The following is a 21,693-nucleotide window of genomic DNA, read 5'->3' as shown; positions in this document are numbered from 1 at the left end:
CTACCACTGTTTGGCAGTTACATACTCTGAAACGACCAGCAATGGGAGAACACAAGTTCATTTCTTGTTAATTAATAATCTGCATCAGTCTCTGGAAAACCTTTCTCAAATGATCCAGTGGTGTTTTACCTACGAGGATCAATATGCCGACATTCAGGGCAACTAGGGATAAAGAGACCCATCATCTCGGACACTTGATACTCTGACAGTTTCATTTTGTTCCACAGGACAAAACAAACTTGTTAATGAGGGTCTCATAAATAGCCTTTGGAAAGGTCACACATTCTGCACACAAGCTCCCCATCAGCTCCAAGATCTAATCTGTGCTAGACTCTTTTTGATCATTTCAATCCCGTTAAGCACCCGAAGGTGTTGGAGAGTCCTCAATGAATAATTTACACATGGCCTCCGAGGCCTACGGGGCTCCCGAGGCTGGCACTGATAGAGCAGGAGAGCCATCAAACCTGCTCTAATTTTCACTTTCTGAATTCATTCTCTTAGCGTGGTTGCCTGTCAGTGTGCAGCCAGTTTTCTCTGTGCCACAATAAGAAACCATTGCGAAGAACGAGTAGGCCGTCTGGCTTTGCCACACGCCTTCAACATAGCTGCCATTCTCTCTGTCTATTAGTTCTCTGTTCTTGACAAGCTCAACCTGGCAACATTACTAGTTCAAGTGAATAGCATTGATCACCTTGTTACAATACAAAGTTCTCCAGAGAAATCTTTGGTGTCAGCATTCATGTGGATGCTAACTTGACATGCTCCGCCCACCCCAACATCATGTGTGCAGGAGGTTTGCTGTTGCTGTTTGCTGTTGGCCAATGAGGCCAATGTCGTTGTTTTAAAAGACACACCTCTTTTGGTTCTGCAAAGGCAGATCCTACTTAAAATCACACTGGAGCAGAATGTTGCCACTGTCATTTGGTTCTGTGTAGATTTTCAAAGGAGGAATAATACGGGACCTAGTTGCGGCCCTGTAGTTCGATGTGTGAATAGGGCTACTGTTGCAGACCATGTACCCTTGCCCATGGCAATGGCACTACCTGATCGTAGTGGCTGCACCAGCAAGACATTATACCATGCTACACTGCAAAAACTGCTCAGGAAAGGCCCGAGTAACTTGACAAAGAGCTCAAAACATCAACCTGGCCTCTAAATTTCTCATATCTTAATCTGATTGAGCATCCATGGGACGTAGACCACCCCACAACCCACAGCACTCAAAGAATCCACCACCCTGGCCCTGGTGCTGGATACCACAGGACACCCAGGTCAGAGCCAAGTCCAGTACAAAGTGGCCTCACTATCACTGGGGAGTGGTGTTGCCATTGGAGGGTGTACTTTGTCTGCAGCACTGTTTGTTTTGGGGGTGTGTCGAGATGGCATCCACATGAATGTCAGGACCCAAGGTTTCCCGGCAGAGCATTGTAACGAGATGATCGGTGTTATTCTATTAACCTGTTAGTGTTTTTAATTTTGTGGCTGATAGGTGTAAGTTAGGAAAACAAGGTTCCAATTCTGATTAACAAGCCTCATTAAATCCACATAGTATATGGAGGGATACATTTCTATACAAATTTCAAAATTTGTGATAAAGGGCTAAATAAATAAAAAGTTACTTGACTTTATCAGTTTCTTTTCTGTTCTTTTCTTTTCTTTTCCGATGAAGGCTGGCAGATACAGCCTTGAGGACATAGCCATTTGTTTTCATATTGATTGGTTGTCTGTTAAACCTGTCATTGATTGGTCGAAACTTTGTACTGTACTGCAGTTTGCCCTTAGAGAATCAATGGTCTGATTAGATGTATGAGTACATTGCTGCATATATTTGCATATTAATGAGGAAAAGGCAGATTTGTTGAAAACTGTTTAATTCTTGCACATATGGACTTGCACTTGCACTTAGTGGCCACTTTATAAGGCACTCCTGCACAATCTGTTGCAGTTCAGCACAACAGCTCTGCCATAAAGTCTACCTTTACAGAATTTATAATGTGCAGTTTTTGTAAAAAATGTTGGAAACGTGCACATTCAAGTACTAAGGTCATAGTTAAAGGTGGCAGTGTACTGGGCTACATTATGTGGAAGTGTCTCTAATTTTTGTCCCCCCTATTTTGAAGGGTAGCAGAATAATTAATTGCTTATTTACAGCTACAAACAGATGATACTTTATCCATGGCATGGCATGTATTTGGGTCTTAACATTATGTCTGAACATTCAAGATCTTTGATGTATTGATAAAGCATTTCCATGCCTTAAAACTACACAGTTCACACACCCTCTCCCAGGCTTGTAAGATTTACAAAGAGTTATAAAGAGGTTCCCATTCTGTAATAATATTTTCTTTTATCGCTGATGATGCCAAAAAACTGCGAGAAGCTGAGTGGATGGCAGGATGCCAGCCAGACCCAAACAAAGCCCCCTCCCATCACAAAACGTCCCATCAACACATCCATTATCACACAGACCTTGAGAAACACAGTGCTCAGCATTAGCCCCTGGCCTGATGCAGAAAGCCTCGCTGTAAGCAGAGACACAACGGTGTAGAGCAGTTGTCATGTTTGTTTTGTTGTGATTCAGCAAGCTTGTCTTTCGTCTTTATGTTGTATGTTTGATCAAATCGGTTGGTCAGATGTTTTAACAGCGCGGCTTATGACGTTTGGATTTGTAAACCAAACAATGCTGATTGACAGCTCATTGTTTGTCTGATCAAAGGGAAACTGAGAAACCAGGGAAAGGATGTCAAATGATGAACGTGTCCCTCTGATAAACAATCAGCAGTGAACTTTGACCCCTGAAAGAGACGCTGACAGTCTGTCCTGCATAGAAGATACTTCTGTTTCACCTCTGTCACACTAACCTCAAAACTAAATGATTAGAAGCTCAAAGACAGTCCCTGAGTCATCATAAAATAGACTAATCATCATTAGGAGGATTGTATTAATGCTACTAGCTTGTGTAATAGTGAAGGTAATTAAGTATGTACAATTTAAAATAAATAATTTTAAAATGCCTATCACAGCTTCTGAGTGTGCAAAGCGAAGCCCCTCAATCCCAGTGGTCACATTTAAAAAGCCAACCACTTATCAAAACATTTTTGTCGATTGAGTCATAATTTAAACAGCTAATAGCTTTTGCCCTAAAAACGGTTTACTGTTGTGCCTAAAAGTTTGATTATCTGTGAGTGAGAGCCTGTTACTTCTCTCTTAAAAATCTGACAGGAATAGCCAAATCCTTTTTTTGCTGGGGCAATAAAAACCTAGATTCACTAATTATTTATAGTAAATAATGAATTTTCTTGAAGTGATCTGTGTCAGTGCTTTGGTAATCAACCATCCAAAACACAAAAAAATGATTATGATACATGAAAAAAAGCCATTTTTTGGGTATGTTTAGCATTTTTTTTATAAGCAGAGGGCTGATCAGATCAGACTGATGGATGAGAGGAGCAACTGAAAGCAAACTTTAAGACCCAGCATAATAAATGGTTAAGTTACATTTTAAGTGCATCTGATGTACTGCTTCTCTGTCTGTGCCCAGAGTGTGCATTCCAAGAGTGTGGTACATGAGTAGCCTAATGTTAATTATATTCCAATAGTGCCCCTAATGAATGGGCAAATTCCAAAAACAGTGTGTGGCAGCAATTGTTTTAATCCAGACCGGCCACCACAAATAAATGAATTTGTGGAAAATCCTGATCTCATTGTCCTGATAAACATAATTAAATTTTTGCGTCAGTTGTACACATTGAACTTAATGCAACATAGTGTATAAAACCAACACACTCAGTCTGTATGTACAATAAACAAAATGAAGCACATCTGCAAATGCAAGCAGTAAACCAACTGTGATCATTACTGAAATATGGATTTTGGTAGAGAGCCTGTCTCCTTGGCTCGCTTTCTCAGCAAATATGCCTAGAATGAGGCTTGATAAGCAATGTGGGCAGCAGCTCATAGTTAGCAGGCCAGGAATGCCTGAGGTATTGGTACAGTTTTATCTTAGTAAAGACAAGCTGATGCTGCACGACTCCCTCACTGCTGTCAGAAACAAGCAGATGCATCTGTAAAATCTTTTTTGTTATTAATTTACTACACTCAGGAGTATTTAAATTATTGCATGGTCTAACTAGGAACTTTCTCATCCATCTGTCAGGAAGATCACTAGACTGGAAGATAACCATGATAAGTTTTTTTAAGAGAGTAGCATGTGTTTCCCACCAAAGAGGAGTCTCAGACAAGTGTTTAAACCTGACTTATACCTAATTAATTAGCCAAATAAACACGCTTTTGTGGCCAGTAAATTGTCCCTGTTGATGTCATATATACATGTAGATTATACAATACCATAACTAATATTTTCAAGGTATTACAATAGATTGATTTACAGTTGGACTCGTACATAATGCTCCCTTTTTTATCATTCTGCATCCCCTGTCTGTATCTGGACAGTTTTACATCCATGAACGCAGCGCAGGCAGTGTTCTTTTCTTCCTCAGCTGCAGTTTGAGTCACAGGTCGGATAATTCAACAGATAAATCTGTTGATAAAATCTGTTGAATTGGTCAGAGGTGATCAGACTGGATCAGTGGATGAGAGGAGTAGCTGCTGCTGACTTTTAGTCCCAGTGCAGTGAACGGTTAGTTTTCCCTTTGACTGCGCCTGACGTTCTTCTGCTCCATCTGTGCCCAGAGTATGCTTTGCGCTACGAGAGTGTGATGCAATCAATTACTAAACGGTATATTGTTTTTAATGAATGGTCCAGCTTCATAAATATAATTTCAGTTTGTGGTGACAGATGTTTTCATTGTGGTGGGCTGCCACAAATAACTGAAGGTGTGGGAAACTCTTTAATTAACAGTTGGAAAAAAAGAAGGTTCTTAAATGTTAGAATCTACTGCTTTTCCTGGTATGATATTATATTTTTATAAAAGAAGATATTTGATGATGTCAACTTTGACTTTTTTCACATTTTCTAATGTTTTATAGACAAACAATTAATTGGTTAATCAATAATGAAAATTATTGTTAGCTGCAGCCCTACTTTAACCACATGGCACAGTCCTCATCAACAGATGATAACAGTCATCAGTTAGTCAGAAAAAGCTTGCAAGGGGACCTAGAGATAAAATTTTTTTTGTCAAAAAGCTGCAAGAAAAAAGCTTTTACATATGCCATCCTTTGGTGTCAAACACACTTTTCATTCTAGTTTAATCACTTTCTGCCATGTACGTGCAACCATCAAAGCCTGCCACGAAACATCAGAATTACTTGGTCTTTTGCTTCATTACCATCTTTTGCAAGATGCCAGTGTCTGTTTTTATGCAGTCTGTAACTCAGTGTGTCCATCCATGATCACTTGATTGCCCTGTAATCCTTTGATCCATATGAGCTGGAAAATCATAAAGTTTGTGACGAATAGAGCGAAGATAAGCAGAGCGAGACTGCCATGTGCAACGTTTAAAGCTCTTAATGTGATTAGCAATGCATGACACAAGATATGGGGCTGCAGCATGTAGGCCACAGGTTTATACAGTAAAACCACATTCCTGTGGAAGCATATACAATACAAGAGCTGATATTTGAGCATCTGAGTCAGACATTTGTATGGTATGCTGATACTGTGTTTTGACTGGATGACATTTAAATAGCAACCATGCCTTCCTACCTCTGTTGCAGTGGGACTTGGTGGCCTGTGTGCAGTATTACCAAATATTTGTTTCAGTGTTTAGAGGATTTTTCCTGGCTTAAGACAGGGCTGCTTATTTTTTTTTATATGGATATTGTGTTTATATGGTTGTTGGTCTCAACCACATGGCTATGAGGACTTCATGACTCTTAACTGCAAGCTCTTGGCTTGAGTGTTGAGGATAGAGTACTTTAATTGGCTTTGGATTAATTTGATTGGTTTGTCACATTTAATCGTTTCAGAAGAAGTGGTGACAGCACAAAGGAGAACAAGGTGAAACCAAAATAGACAGGTGGAAGCTAACACTGTCATGCAGAGACCTGCCCTCCCTCCAGCTTCGCTACTAAATTAAATTAATCAACTTATTGTTTGATATACCATTAACCCAAGTACCCATCATAAGGGTACTTGGGTTAATGTTGGGTTAATAAGGGCCCTGCCACACCAGGCCCCTGTTTGGCAGTGTCAGGCTGTCCGTAATTGTCTGTTGCCCTAGTTTTTGTGGTATGTCATGCTGTTGGGACAAGTTTGCCCTTTTTGGCTATCTTTCGGCCTTTTAGGCTTGTTGAATTGGGTTAGGATTTGGTTTGGGGTTTGGGTAAGAACAACGGAGCCCATCTCTGATTGAAATCACTCTAATTGGCGGTTCAGCTCAGCGTACAAGAAGAGAAGCCAAAGTGATGAAAGTAAATGAACCGCTAAAGTCAAGAGTGCATGAGGTTAAAACAGACTTGTTGTATTATGTGAAATTATTATCCTTAGCCATTGAGCTCTTTAGTAGAAACAGTTCGTAATGGTTTGTGCTTTTGTTCACAAGTGCACGGTAAATATTCCTTGTTCTATCAGCATTGTATTGTTGATGTTCTAATAGCCTAACTAGCGTCTAGAATCCGTCCTGTCGGTCTTCTGGTTTCCCTTTTTAAATGACGGATTCAGATTCTTCTGAACCACTTCTATTTACTGATGAAGCCTGTGATTGAAAGCTCAGAAAAAAACTACAAAGTAAACTTCCCAGTATAGAATTTGTCACATATATCTTTATTATAATGATGTCTGCATATCTTTTTTATGTTTCACTAAACTGCAGAACAGAACAGTATCAACTTTGGATTTTTTTTTTTGGTGTTTGTATGTAGGTATAAAAGCCTTCAGATAAATTATGTTTGAGTCAGAGGGCTGTACTGGGCAGTTAGTAGATGTGGGCGTGTGTGACGATGGTGTTGCTGGAAAAGTTTAGTCAAACTTAGCTAACCTTTTTTCTCAGATAGTTAAGTTATAAGAACCTGGTTTGAAATAGTCTGAACAGCCTTTAAAAAGACAGAGAAGGGAAGCTACTACAACCACAGTTTAACTGTTTCCACTGAGTTCACTCTGTTTCTCTCCACCTCCTCTCCCTTCCTCTCTGTGTGCACTGGTGTGACATGGCACGGGTGTGGCTTCCCTGTTCTTTTGATGTGCCAGAGGGCTGGGCTCTGCTCCACAGCAGAGAATGGAAACAATGTGGAGGAACAGAAAACCCTTGTGCAGCTCTGTCCTGGTTTTACCTCCAGTCTGTACATGTTTTCAATATTTGCTCCTAAAACTCTCTTTTCCAGCACATTGGATTTGAAGGAAGACAGTTGGTTATTGGGGTAAAGTGCTGACTTTTGTCTTTATTTAAGGTTGTTTACGTCCTCATTTGTTGAGCTGAGTACCAATCGTTGGTTTAAAATGCATACACTCCCCAATTTGAAATGGATCGTTCATCCAAAAATGAAAATTTAGTCATTATCTAATCACCCTTATGCTGATTGAAAGTCATCTGAAATCAGGGAAAGGCCACTCATTGCACTCATACAAACCCAATCAACTGAAGCAAATGGTGACCAGGAGTCAAGCGTTAAAAAAATACATAATAAAACCACAAAATGTCTCCATACTGCTTATACGAAGTAATCCAAGTCTCCTGAGTTCCTGGTGTGCCAAGTTTTTTTGAAGTCTCCCCTACACACAGTAGTTTTAAATCTGAGAAAGGGACTTGTTACTTGCTGCTAACTCCACAAGTCTCTGTGTGTGGGGCAGCCTTTCGGGTAGCATGTAAAACTGGCGTGCAGATAACCAGGTGCTACAGGCTATCACAAGCTAAAAACATGGCACTAGTGGCATTTTTCAAAACAACTTAGCACACTAGGGCTTCAGGAAACTTGGATTACTTTGTATGAGCAGTACAGAGACATTTAGGACTGACTTTTCATATACTAAACTCACTGTTTTAACAGAAATCCAGTGTGCTGGAACATTAGTAAATTTCAAGTTTATGCTCTCAGAGCTTGAGCAACTTGTCCCTCCCTCTCCACTCCTTTTTGCTGGTCTGCTTTGCATGTCTAATGGTGCTATTAAGAACTGGAGAGTGGCAGTCACTTTTGAAGTCACATGAAAATTTTCAAAAGCTGATTAGTTGTCCTCCTCACTTGAAACTATATGTCCTCCAGGTAAACCTTTATTTAGGTTTAGAAACAGACATTTTAGTGTGAAGTACAACACAAAAAGTCGTGCTGTTAGTTCAATTTAAAATGACTGTTGGCATAGAGTAATACACCTGCTAAAATGTTAAACATGGAAAAAAAGCCAGTTTTATACTCTTGATGTCGCAACCTTGGAAGATGTTTAAATGATTAGTTCAAACTTCAAAAATGGGGAGAACTTTAAGCTTGTAGGTTTTTATTTATACAGTTGAAATTTGGCGACAGATACCATTGAGCAGTTATACAGAAAGTCAGGTCAACAGTGTTGGGCTCCGGCCTAGAGGGTACCAGGTTACAATTCTGCCAAATATTCAGTTTCCATTCAAATGTATTCAAACTATATTGTCCTGTGAGGGAAATTTAGCTTGTCACAGGGTTTAGAGTGAAAACACACAACATGCTGTCAAAGCACAATGAACAAGGGTTTTTAACAACACTATTTCTTTCTTCACCAGCATAAGCTATTTGCAAAAGGATAGATGATGTGTTTTGTTTGCCAATTCTTTTTGGAGAGAATCCTGCTTATTTAAATAGATATGCTAATATGTTATACTGACAAGCTTATTGACAAGTTTTCTAGCTTAAGAATAGGATTTAGTTAATTGCCAGTACAGCACAACAGCACATTGTTTTGGAGCCACATTTACTTTGGTTCCAGGAATAAAACCAAAGCCCAGTCACATTAGAACGATTTTAGGGATGGTTTTGTGTTTTTTTTTGTATAATTTATTGCATTATTTTGCAGCCCTGCAGCAACACAAGGTATAATTTTCGCACTATCTAATAGGCAATATTTTGCATCAATTTCAGGCTATCAATTACTAACTACAGACTCTCAGGCTGTACAGTCGAAATATATTTATCATCAAAACCTAGTCTGGTTCTGTCTTTCCACCTACAGCACAATAGAGCACTCGGATTTCCTCGACTGATCTCTCTCCTAGCTGCCATCTATCCTCATATCCTCAACAGCTCGTCTCTCCCTCTCTGTCTGAGCCTAAATATAGACGTCAGCATGGAGCACCCGTCTTGTCATATAGGTATCCTGTTTCTGCACCTTTCAACGCCTCCTGCAGTTTGAGGAGAAGCTGATTGAGCAGGTTTCCTGGTTGTCTTTGTTGCTGGAAGCTGAGGTTGATTTTAAGTCTGCAGGCAGAAATGGGACGTACATTTAAAGCGTTGATGGGATTCTTTTAATTTATCACTTTGAGTTTGAATTAATAAATTCCAGCAATGCTTGACTGGATTATTCATCCTCTCCACACCCCTCTCTTACACACACACTCACACATGCATTGTGTTGGGGGTGTGGCTGGAAGGAGAGGTTAGGATTTCCAAACAGCTGTGGCATAGTTGGGAATGTGAGTCTCACCCACTTTGGCTCTTTTAGTTTGTAAAGTGCTAACACAGGTCCCCACACAGTGCTTGCTAGTAATTAGTAGTCCAGATGTTCTTGAGCTTGAAGTTTATTTATTTGTCTCATCTATTTTTTTTTATAATGAAGTCTTTTGTAACGAACATCCGATGATACTATGAGTACGTTTTACATTGTCAAATAAATGAATAATATAGATTTTAGGGCAGCTATTATATCATTGGGTTTAAAAAAAATGTCATCTTGATATCAACTTGCAAGATAAATACATTGCGAAGGCTGCAATATTTCTGTCAACGGGACAGAACCCTCGCCATTATTATCTGATTGGTTGTAATCTGCATGTGATAGAGTTTAATTCGATTATTGCCGCTGTACTATACTGCTTGATTGAAGAAGGAAAGTGTGAAAAGATGGTTGCAGACGAAAGTGTGAATACCAGAGAGGAACTGGTGTCTAAAGAAATAGCATGTCAGCTGCCTGGTAATATTTTTGCAGGGTTACCCACACATTAATTTATATGTGGCAGCCTGCCATGATTAAAACATCTGCCGGCACATATTGATTTTATAATTTTGTTTTGTTGTTTGTAGTTGGACCTTTCATTAGGACCACTATTGGAATATTCATATCGTTCGATTATTGATTGCACCACACTCTTGGAGTGCGGAGCATACTTTGGGCACAGATGGAGCAGCAGAACATCAGGCGCAGTGAAAGGGAAAGTTAACTGAGTAAAATTTAATATTGGTTGTGTTACTCAAAAGTAATATCACAATATTAAATTATGTTAGTGCATATTTTTCTTTCATTGTGCAGCCCTACTGGGTGTAGCATTTAGCCTTCAATAAATTAGAACTAAATGAATTTTAGAGTCCATGACTGAGAAGATCATCAGTGTTTAGATTCCCCTGCACTGCCTTTTTACATTGAGTGAAATTTGGAAGTGAAATTTTCTGGGAGAAGGAGCTGTTCCTTTGGTGCTAACAGAGCTAAAACTTTGATTTTTCTGCTAAAAGCAGGAGACAGAAATGAATGACCTTAAAAAACCTTTGTCCTTTCCTCTGAAGAAAAAGTAGTGCCATTGTTGCTATAAAAAGAGAGAAATGTTCCCGTTTTTTTTTGAGGAAATGAATCAGTTTCCTTGCTTTGTTGCGGAAGGTATTATAAAAATACATAAATTCATTTTTGAACAACAGTTCAGTTCATCTCTGTTAGTCACATTTATTTTCTCGCTCCTTCTCTGTAATCTCTGCATCAGCTTTGTTTCCTCCTCCGCTCATATATTTTGAGTTTTATCCCAGTTTTGGTTTCTAACACTGAGTCATGTTGGCTTCATTAGCACCCACTGAGTGTTATTTCCTGTTTACATCATGTGAATGACTGTCATTTGCTCTTTGGCTTGAGTTTTTACTGCACTTCTTTCTCTCTACCTTTTCATCCATATACTGTTTCAGTATTGCTTTCTCTGCCTCTGTTGTTTACCCCAAATTGTGCTTCTGCAGCTGCCCCTTTTATTGGACAGATGAGTCATTTTTTCCTGCCTTTATTCCATGGTTCCAACTCCTTTGCGTTGGTTTGAGTTTGGAACAGATGCTCTGATGGTACTGCTGTGATGGTATCAATAAAAAAAACAAAAAAAAAAACAGATTACAGCCACATCTGGCGCAGCTTCACCTTATTCAACCTTAAATAAACTTGCAGTGTTCACTGTGTAAACATAGACAACCAACAATGTGTGTACCATTTACATGTTTGGCTACATTCCATTAACTTTGACACTAAGGCTTAAGTTGGACGAAGTGATAAAAAATGATATAACTTCAACCCTTTGCTTTGTTGCTATTCATGGTGATATGATTTCCGTAAGAAATGATCTTTCACTAGAAAGTAAACAGCAGGCATAAAATAAGACTGAGACACCAAACTTTTTTACACTGTAACTTTGGACCTTAATTTAATGCTTTTGTATGTGGTTTCATCGTTTTTGTCCTTTGGAAAATACATTTTCATCAGGACAGTTGAAATTTGGAGTTAAAGACAAACATTAGAGACACACTCAAAGGAATATTGGTTTACAATTTTTTTTACAACAGTTAACGGCACCCGGGTACAACATGACAAAAATGTGCTCCGTTTCACTCGGTGAAATTTTTAAAACAAAAATCAAACATCCAAAAGACAAAAACCTGCAAAAAAACCCGCTGGACAAGAAATAGTACAAGGGACAAAAAACAGAAAATATTTAAAGGTAACTAAATTACCTCTGTGGTAATTTATTGTGATTTTTATAGGAGCATAGTCTAGTGTGCAGATAAAACACTTGTAAAGCAAACATACTTTCACATTAAAACAAGATATTTTCCTGTAATAATTATAGCTTTCCAGATACTAGATTTTTCAGCCATTTTATGTATCAATATATCAATATATGGTGGTTTGAAAAAAAAAGACAACCATTTGACAGCGATATTTTTTATTCTTTTGTTTTTTTTTTTACATAAACATATTCCCTAACTCTTTTGATAGGAATATCTAGGATATGTACTAAGCAGGGCATTTTATGGTTGACAAAACCACTCTCTGTAGGACAAACACAGCAGTGATGACAATGTCTTTAAAATAACTCAGATATATCGATATTTAATATTTATTGTATTTAGTGCAGCATCTGGTGACACATATCAGCCAAATTATACACCAATGCTTGTATATCTGCGATGAGAAAGTAAAAGAAAGTACCAATCTTGTGTTCTGACTTTTGGCGAAGGGCTATTGATGATCAGCTCTTGGGTTTTTTACATAACAATTACGGATTTTGCCATGATTGACAAGAATGCAAAACTGAGATTTCAAAAATGTAATAAAAAAACCCAAAATTTAATTGATTCAATAAAAGTCTAGTCATGAAACCATACTGAAAACAGTAAATTAAAACATGAATTTCATGCAGTGTAAGTACTTAAATTTATAGATTTTTACACACTCCTTTTTTGTTAGCAATTTTGATAAATTGAATACACCAAAGTTATTTTCTTACTTTGTTAGAGATAGTATTGACAGTTTAGACAATACATGTGTAATAATAGATTAATAATGACATATCATGGATCTGCAGTGAATCCTCATTTTCCAGTGAAAGCAAAACAGTAAAATGAGGATGCACTCCTGCATAAACTATTAATTTATTTATGGATTTAGAGACTGAAGCCTTCCTGGAACTTAGCCTCCATTCAAATGCATCATATTTATGGCCCCATTCAAATGTACTTAGTGAGGATTTCTGTGTGTGCCCCAGGCCTGAGTGTTTCTGCTGAATCCTCTCAGTGTCGGTTATATAACAGGTCTGTCACAGGTGATTCCCAGTCCTCCGCAGCAGCTTCGATAGGCTGCACTGACATCCTGTCAGATTTCATCTCGCTCTGTAGTCTCTTTCCTCTCAGGTAGTCAGATGTGTTACCATTTAGCTCAAAGCCTTAGCTGCTAGCATGGCTGTAGACTCTTAGGGTGCATCTCAAGTCAGTTAAATAGTATCCATGAGAGAGGAAAGGAGGAAATGTGTTTTTAGAGAAATGAGACGTCCTTTCCTCTGAAGTGTCATGTGAAGCGAGGTCCATTTCTGATGACGGTGGCACAGCTGGATCGGCTGACAGCAGCCAGCCTCTGTCCTTCTTTAACATTGACACCACATTTGATAAAACCTGTTAGAAAACACCACATTTTGTAACATATTTTAGAAACATGTTTTCTAACGAAGTTCTGATAAAAAACAGACACTGTACAATACACACATCTAAGGAGGGTGTTTTTATAACACAATTAAACAGGTTGTGGATTAAATAAACAAATGCATAGTGTATGAACATTGCTTTACATTTTGCAGCAGAGAATTGAATTAAATGAGCACTTGTGCTGATTCTCTGCCATCCTGTTCAAATTTTCAGCTAAATGTATTCCAGGAAGGCTGCTCCCTCCCCTTTAACATCTTTCCTTGCTCCTCAGAGCAGGAAATAGAGCTTTGAGACAGTCTGCAAAATGGTAGACCAGAGGGGTGTCTGGGTCAAGTGAGTAGTGAGGAAATATCAAATTAGAGACTTGGGATGCAACCATAGTCTTGTTAAAAGTTTCAAGTCACGGTTTTCAAGTTTGTTTATTTTGGGGTGATTTTAAAATTTAAAAAAATAACACAAAGCCATTATAATAGGGTACTTCTATGGAGGGAGTTATTCTAAGAAAGAGCAGCCAAAGAAAGATCTATTGAACTGAATTAAGTTTGGCTTTTCTAACATTTTTTGGAAGGTTCTTTGTAATCTCCAAATTTTCGCTGTCTCTGGGGATGCCAAGTGTCTCACAGTATGTGTGATGTTTGTGAGCTTTTGCAGGCTGTACCAGAGACTGTGTTACAGTGTTGTCAGAAAGGCTGGATGCTCTGCCAAAGGAATCTGGCATGGATAGGGGAGAAAGAGCAAGATACATAATACTGTGTCAAAACAAAGAGGATGCGAGGAGTGTGTTTATCTTTGGTGATTAGGCTTTGCACAGAAGCCTGGCATACACACTTGTAATCAGGCCTGCAGTTTGCCCTGACTGTGGCTGCTGTCAGGTTTGTGTCAGGGAGATCATCTGAGGCTGTTTAAGAAGAATTCATTTCAAGGTTTTGTCTTAAAGTGTTATAAAAAAAATAAATCTGGCATATTTTATATATAACCGAAGTTGAAGTAATGAATACATTTTGAAAAGCATTACATTTTATGGGTACAGGAGAGACTTGATGTTGTTTGCAATTACGTGGAACAAAACATATGCATATGGACATCGGTAACTGGCCAAAATGAGGTAGAAAAGATCAGCATGTCGGATATCGTCAAAAATCCAATATCGTGCATTCCTCATTTGTTGCTAGGTGTCTAATAAACTGGCAACTGGTACGTCATCTCAATAATGGAAAAGGATGCAATGTGGTGATTCCAGGGACTAATACTGTGTCTTAACATATTATGTCTGACAACTATGGCCCCGACTTTTGACCGTCTTACTTATCTCTGTACAGTAATCGCTCGTCTCCCACTGCTCTTTGAATTTTTTTTTTTTTTGGCATTTTGTCTTTTTAGAAGTGTATTCTATAAAGATAATTTTCTGGGAATTTGAATGAAGTTTGGAACACTCAACAAAAATAACAAAGATAGATTTTAGTCTTTGTCTGCATGAACTGACACTGCAGATTGTAGTAAGCACAATAGTAAATAACTGTTGCAAACTGCAGCACATTAAATGTAAGTTACTTAAATCAATTAGCTTATTAAAATAAGAAAGCAACAGAATTCATAACCAAGTTTTTTGATTCCTTAGAGTAATACCATGTGTTTTCACAAAAAGTTAAGATTGTATTTATTTGCATGAGGCATAGTGTAGAACGCCACATATGATTTATACTTTTGATGGTCTTGAAGAAATGAAATTGATTTTGAGCTAACTATCTAGTTTTTCTTGTGATAAGTTTTCATGTATTTATTTTCTCAACTATTGCAGAGATAAATGATTATGTAGAGCTACTGTTTATATTAGACAGTCCTTGAATTTATGTTGATTGTTGTGTGTTGTATTGTAATGTGTTTAGTGGAACTGTGAGTATGAATGTTATATGTATTTTTCCAGTCAATAAAACATTGTTAAGGAAAATAATGGAGACCCTAGGAAGAGTAGCTATTATGTAAAACAGAAGCTAATGTAGATCGTAGTAAACAAACAAACAAACAAGAAACAAACAAAGCAACAGAAAATGACCACCTAAAAATGATTTATTTTTGAATTTCTTAAACATTTTAAAGGTGATTCTAAATCTTTCTTTTCTGTCTGTTATTCCAGGTCCATTATCCAGATGTGGAGAGAGTTGAGTGGCTGAATAAGGTACACACACACACACACACACACACACACACACACACACACAACACACACCTCTTGTCCACTGGTTGGCTCTACATCAGACACTGTCAGCCTGTTAGCTAGCAGAGGCACACAGGTAGGGTATATAAATAGGATCTGAATCTAGAACTCTGCTAGACCCCGACCCTCAGTGCCCCCACCGCCCTAGAGAGAAAGAGAGGGGGGAGGTGGAGAAATGGTAGCGAGATCTTAGAAAGGGAACAAGAGAGAGAGAGAGAGAGAGGTGGAAGAGCTGCACTTACTGTAAATGTTCAGGTGGACTTCCAGTAAGAAGTTAATGGATGTTGATGAGCAGGAAAAGAGCTTTTTAATATCCAAACCTTTTGCAGTGGTTTTAATGTTGTATTTGTCTTTTATGGTTGTTTACAGACACACACAGAGTCTGATTCAAAAGGGCAATAAGAAAGATGTATGCTCCTCCAAGGCACAAAAATGCCATTATTTATCTGCAGGGGGTTGATAACTCCAGCTTTTATACAGCTCACCAACTGAAGATGAAGCACAGAGAGTGATCATGAGGGCTTTAAAGGCTGATTTTTAGCTTGTTGATATATTCATAGGACTCTTTTTTTGTTTGTTTTTTTTCTGTATTTTTCAAAAGTTAGCGACTTCTATGTGCATTTTGAATACTAATAACTCTTCAGATGTATTAAAAATCAAGAGAAAAACATTGCATATTTATTAGGTTTATTAAGGTGAACTAAGTTTCAGAATCAGGTGACCTTTTGCATTTTACCCATTTTTCTTCACTTTGTATAAAAGAAATGTACTTTTAGCTGTCCTATTGACTAGACGAACCAGTTTACAATAAACTACTTTATCAGTGACTTGCAGCAGGAAACACGAAAATGGTTAATGACTTTTAAAGTGGGGAAACATTATGTTCAGGAGAAATTTTGTGTACTCCTGTTTAAATATATATTATATATATATATATATATATATATATATATATATATATATTATTTGAGAAAAACCCTCACTCTGTATTTGTCTTGCATCTGTTAATTTAAACAGATAATAGAAATACGACAGGAGAGGTCTAGAGGCAATAGGCGTTGAGGAAAAAAAAAACAAGGAAAAGAAATAGTCAACTACTACTGCCAATACAACATTATCTAGCAAATTTCAAAAACGTTTGAGCTTTTCTCCAGAACCACCGCAAACAGCAAATGTTTGACAAGCCCATCAGTGGCCCTTGGCGTCAGCATCCTTTAGGTCTTAGGTCCCTTGTTCTCAAACATTTTAGAGACATCAGCCCAAAAAGAGCATGTCAGGTGACGATCAGCCCTGCCTACATTTCTGCCTGTTCGCTCACAGTCATTCATGCAGTCTGGTCTCTCAGCTTGTAAAGATTCTTCAAAGGTTTTTCTGGTCACTGAGCAGCAGACGATAGACCGATTCTATGAACTTAAAGCCCTCACAGTGCCAGTACAGGATGTGGCTGTGGCACATTTACAGATAAATGAATTATTCCCATTATTTAACTGTAAAATTCTCCATGCAAAAGATCACATGGCTCCGTTTAAAATCAGCTGTGGTTTTACAGTGGTGAGTGTTGCAGAAGTCTTGCTACATGCATTCCTTGTGTGTGTGTGCCAAGTGCTAGTGCAGCACACTGATCTCTGCACTGTTTCTCATTTGAAGCATATTGATATATTGCAACAAATCTCTAGTGTCTCCAAACAAAGAGAGCCAAGATCATTCCCTGCTTCTTCTCATGACAAAAAGAGAGCATGTTTTCAGTTCCTCTTTAGGATGGAGTATTAAATTTCACCAAACATGCAGTAAAAACAGCCTTTTCTAATGGTTTCAGGTATAAAAAAGTAACAATGTTAGCAGGAATGTGACATCTGAAACAGGTCTTGGCTCCAGCCTGGCAGAAACACTGTGGGATTTGGATGTGATCTATTCATCTAATTCTTTCTGCCCCTCTCTCTCTTCCCTCAGACGGTGAAGCAGATGTGGCCCTTCATCTGCCAATTTGTGGACAAGCTGTTCAGAGAGACCATCGAGCCGGCGGTGAAGGGCGCCAACCCTCATCTCAGCACCTTCTGCTTCACCAAGATCGACATGGGCGACAAGGTGATGAGATAACAACACCAAGACTGTCATGATGATACTAATACATACAGTATTTGATTTGTAAAGAGGTTTGAAGTCAAAGGGGGACCTATTTTGCTTATTTATAGCTGCATACTTGTATTTTGGATTTCTACAAGAGCACGTCTACATGCTTTACTGTTCAAAAAACACACTTTATTTTCCTCATGCTGTCTGTGCTGGAACACCCATATTCAACCCTTTTTACAAAACAACACACGAAAAGAAGACTCAACAGTAGACACAACAGTACAAACACAAAACTTTTCCTTTTTGCTATTAGTTGTAGTAGATCTATGAAATCTTACACTGCTCTGTTTCAAAGCCGATTTCCAAGTGGCAACAATAAAAGCAAACAAAGAAGTATGAAAGACTGTAAAATGATTCAAAAAATGTATTGGAAAAGTTATGTTATTTGTCTAAGTGGGCTGAAATGCAAAATGCAAAATTATTAATATGTTTTTTTAATATTGCTACGCATGGCTTTTGTCAAAGTGTAGGTGTTTGGATCTTTTATTATTGGGTTTCTATTTTTGTCTACTTTGTTGCGGTTGAACTTTCATGACTCGCATGAACTGAATTTTCTACTCCGTCTCCATTTTAGAACAAGACAACTAAAGTGAATCTGTTTTTTTAATCCAAGCTGTTTTTCTGTTCTGAAATGCATTCTTCCTCTCTTTGTACAAAGCTGTCTTTTGCTTGTCTTTTCTTGCTCAAACCGCACACTGAGACAAACTTAGCTCATATTTCAGAGCCGAGCATCACATGTAGGTAATAAGCAGCGGATCAGAGAGGTTTTAATCCAGATTCTTGGCAGATTTGAGAGAGATTTGCTCACTTCTGTTGTATCTGTGTTTCTGCAGCCGCTGAGAGTGAACGGGGTGAAAGTTTACACAGAGAATGTGGACAAGCGGCAGGTCATCATGGACCTGCAGATCAGGTACACTTCAAACTCGCACACTCACAGACTCTTGGCTTAAAACTGATCGCTTGGTCAGATTTCACATTTTTCTTTTCATGGGATTTGTTGAGTCTGACAAAGTTAGCGAATAACACCCCCGACTTTTTTTTACAAGAATAAAATATTTCTGCTGTTGCTTGCTCTGTGTTAGAGCAAAGGCAAAACATGAAGTCATGAATGTACAGGTTATCTATGTATGTTCTTTTCTTTTCTTCCTTCACTATCACATCATAAAATGAATACTTTTTCCTTATTTCTCTTACTTTCAGCTTTGTCGGGAATACAGCGATTGACGTGGACATCAAGAAATATTATTGCAGAGCTGGAATCAAAAGTATACAGGTATGACTGCAGTATGGATGGACAATCTGTAAAAAAACGATGAATCAGTTATCAAAGTAATTTTCTGGAACTTGTCTGGTACAGGATATTAATTGACAGATTGTTTCAGCAGTAGAAAATACTTTTAAATAAAATAAAATAAAATAAATACATAAAAAAAATATGTATATATATATACATTAGGGCTGGGCTGACGCGTCGACCTAATCGATTGATTCGTAATTGATTACCTGAATATACAGATTCACTTAACTTGTGTTGACGTGTCGCACCGGTTCACACAGCGCGTCATGAGAGCGTGAGCAGTGCCGGGCGTGTTGGTTTTTGTTTCGGCGCTCGTTTATCAAGTTAGAGCGTACACACATTCCTTTTTCTTGAGTGGAACAAGCTCTTGCATTAATTAATTGCATTAATTTTATTTTGGAGAGACTTTATATCAGACTGTAAAACACACCTTACCTAAAACACATTACCAGTAAAGACTGGCTATTTTTTGTTGGGGAATAATGCTCTGTAGTGTATGACAAGTTTAAAATGTTATTTTTAGTAAATTTGTTGTTATATTAATCAAGTAATAAAAAAAAATAATAGTTGGATCAAAAAAAAAAAAAAATCGATAGATTAATCGATTAATCGAAAAAATAATCGATAGGTTAAGCGATAAAAAAAATAATCGTGAGGTGCAGCTCTAATATACATATAGCACTTAATAATATGATCAAATTAACTGACATTAGTTGCAAATAATTCAATGCAAAATTTCACCAAGTATTTCTACAACTTGAACCACATGAACAAGCATATTAGTATTAATTTTACGAGACTATGTATAGGGGGATAAAAAGAGCGACAGATGTTATTGAAGCTAGCCCTCATTCCTCCAACCATGACCACCATAATAACCCATGACCTCTTCAGAGACACTTTTACATAATACGTATGTTGACACGAGACTGATAAAGGAGACGTTATCCACTCAGCTGTTTGCAGAGGATCAGGCCATATTTGCTGTTCAGAGATCAGAGAAACAGAGGCAGAGAAAGTGAGCAGAGTGAAGAGTTGGAAAAGATAAACAGAGAGAGACGGCCGCGTGTACGAGGCAGAGTCAATATTTGCCTTTGTGTATGGCTTAAATTTTTATAGGTGCAGTCTCGGGCTGTGTGTGTCAAGCTTTTCATAGGCTGCAGAAGATGCTAAACTTATAGCTTATCATGAATTATCATGAGTCACACTCCAGGAAGGTTTTTCCAGAGTTTTCTCCTTATTAACTGTCAGACTACATCAGACACCCATGTCAGCGACTGAAGAGTGCTTCTTCTGCTTCTGGTTTAATGGATCCTGACACAGTATTACTGTATCTGCTGCACAGTGTTTACAAAGCAAACAAACAAATGGCTATCTGCAATCTTTCCACTGCGTCCGTTTTCGATGAGCAAAATGTTGGTATTTGATTTCTCAGAGTGAGCGACGACCAAATTTTGGTGCTGCAGACAGCCAGGCTACATAACTGAGGTTTGAGTCACTGCAGCCACTGAGAAAGCAGGGCCCTCAATAGTAATTTAAAAAAAAGCTCAGAGGGGGGAAACATTTACTCATTTCTTTAGAATGATCAGCCATGGGATTTCAGTTCAACATGACAATAGCTTTGCCGTACATCAGCTTCTGCCATAATCATTACTTTTCTGTTTGAGAGTTTTGCACTGAAGACTGATATCAGATGATTTAAGCCTCTTGACTCTTAGCACCACAAAGGTTTCATAATTTCACTAGTTCACGGTATGATGTCAGTGGAGACAGCCAGTGAAGACAGCCAAACGTCAAATGAACAGTTTGGCCTTCTTTTAAAAACAAAATGCCCAGTCTGTCCCAAATTAGATTAAAAAACAAAAAAAAAGAGAACAGAGGGTCAAAAGAAAGACAAGACAAGACAAGGGACACTAGTAGAGCATAACAAACTGCACAATATGAGCCCCATAATGGTGTGACCGTGATCCAACAAAAAGCAAAAGTGAGTGAGCTTCTCAGAGTTGCACAAAGGCAAATGGGCATTTTTGGAGACATTTTTGTGTGTTTGTTTCTGGTGTTTCTGGTTTTTGATTACACATGCTTTTGGCAGACCCACCGAAGATGTTTACTTGTTACACAAAACATTAGTTCAGTTGGTTGAAAGTTGCGTCTTCAACACACCACACAAACTTGCGTCTTCATGTTTAGGGTTGACTATCAGACATCGTTTTTTGGTATCAACTCCCTACAAAGCTGCATCTGATATGACATACTTTCTCCTTTTACTTAAATAGGTACTGTAGTCAACTTTAAAAAGTACTGTTATGCAGAATGAACTCAAACTGCATATACCACTTCTTCATGACATTGAAAGCTGAACCTTTACCCTCTTGCTCGTATATACATCAGACTGGAGATAAAACAAAACAACACTCACCGAGCTCGCCAGAGACAGAGTCAACCTGGAGAGCCCAGCTGTTGCTACGTAGAAATGTATGTAGTTTTAACTTTTAGATTATCACTGCATACATTTTAGAGTCTGTATTCATGAAAGTGGTGTCAGTCACTCGAATGTGCCATCATCCATCGTTGCGGTTTCTGACAGCTGTCAACGAGCTGCCAAGCTGTCATCTGTTGGTGATGTGTTTTCTGCTGCGCAGTGGATTGTGGGTCAGAATAGCGCGGAAAGCATGCTGGCTTGCATACTGCAAAATGTGACAGAATGCATTAGTTAGTATTTTTGGCATACTGCATTTGACTGCATTTT

At 38.2% G+C, this 21,693-nt stretch overlaps 1 protein-coding gene across 1 annotated transcript in view; it reads left to right on the top strand.

Moving 5' to 3' along the window:
• The window catches only part of esyt2a (extended synaptotagmin-like protein 2a), a 59,675-nt gene that overhangs the window by 2,185 nt on the left and 35,797 nt on the right, over positions 1-21,693 (top strand). The window contains 4 exon segments of the mRNA XM_042497791.1: positions 15,434-15,475; positions 17,465-17,599; positions 18,481-18,557; positions 18,848-18,920. Coding sequence (XP_042353725.1) covers positions 15,434-15,475; positions 17,465-17,599; positions 18,481-18,557; positions 18,848-18,920 — 327 coding nt within the window.

This window comes from Plectropomus leopardus, chromosome 12, assembly GCF_008729295.1.
Source record: "Plectropomus leopardus isolate mb chromosome 12, YSFRI_Pleo_2.0, whole genome shotgun sequence".
Taxonomy (NCBI): Eukaryota; Metazoa; Chordata; class Actinopteri; order Perciformes; family Serranidae; genus Plectropomus; species Plectropomus leopardus.
This window is presented reverse-complemented; position numbering and strand designations above follow the sequence as displayed.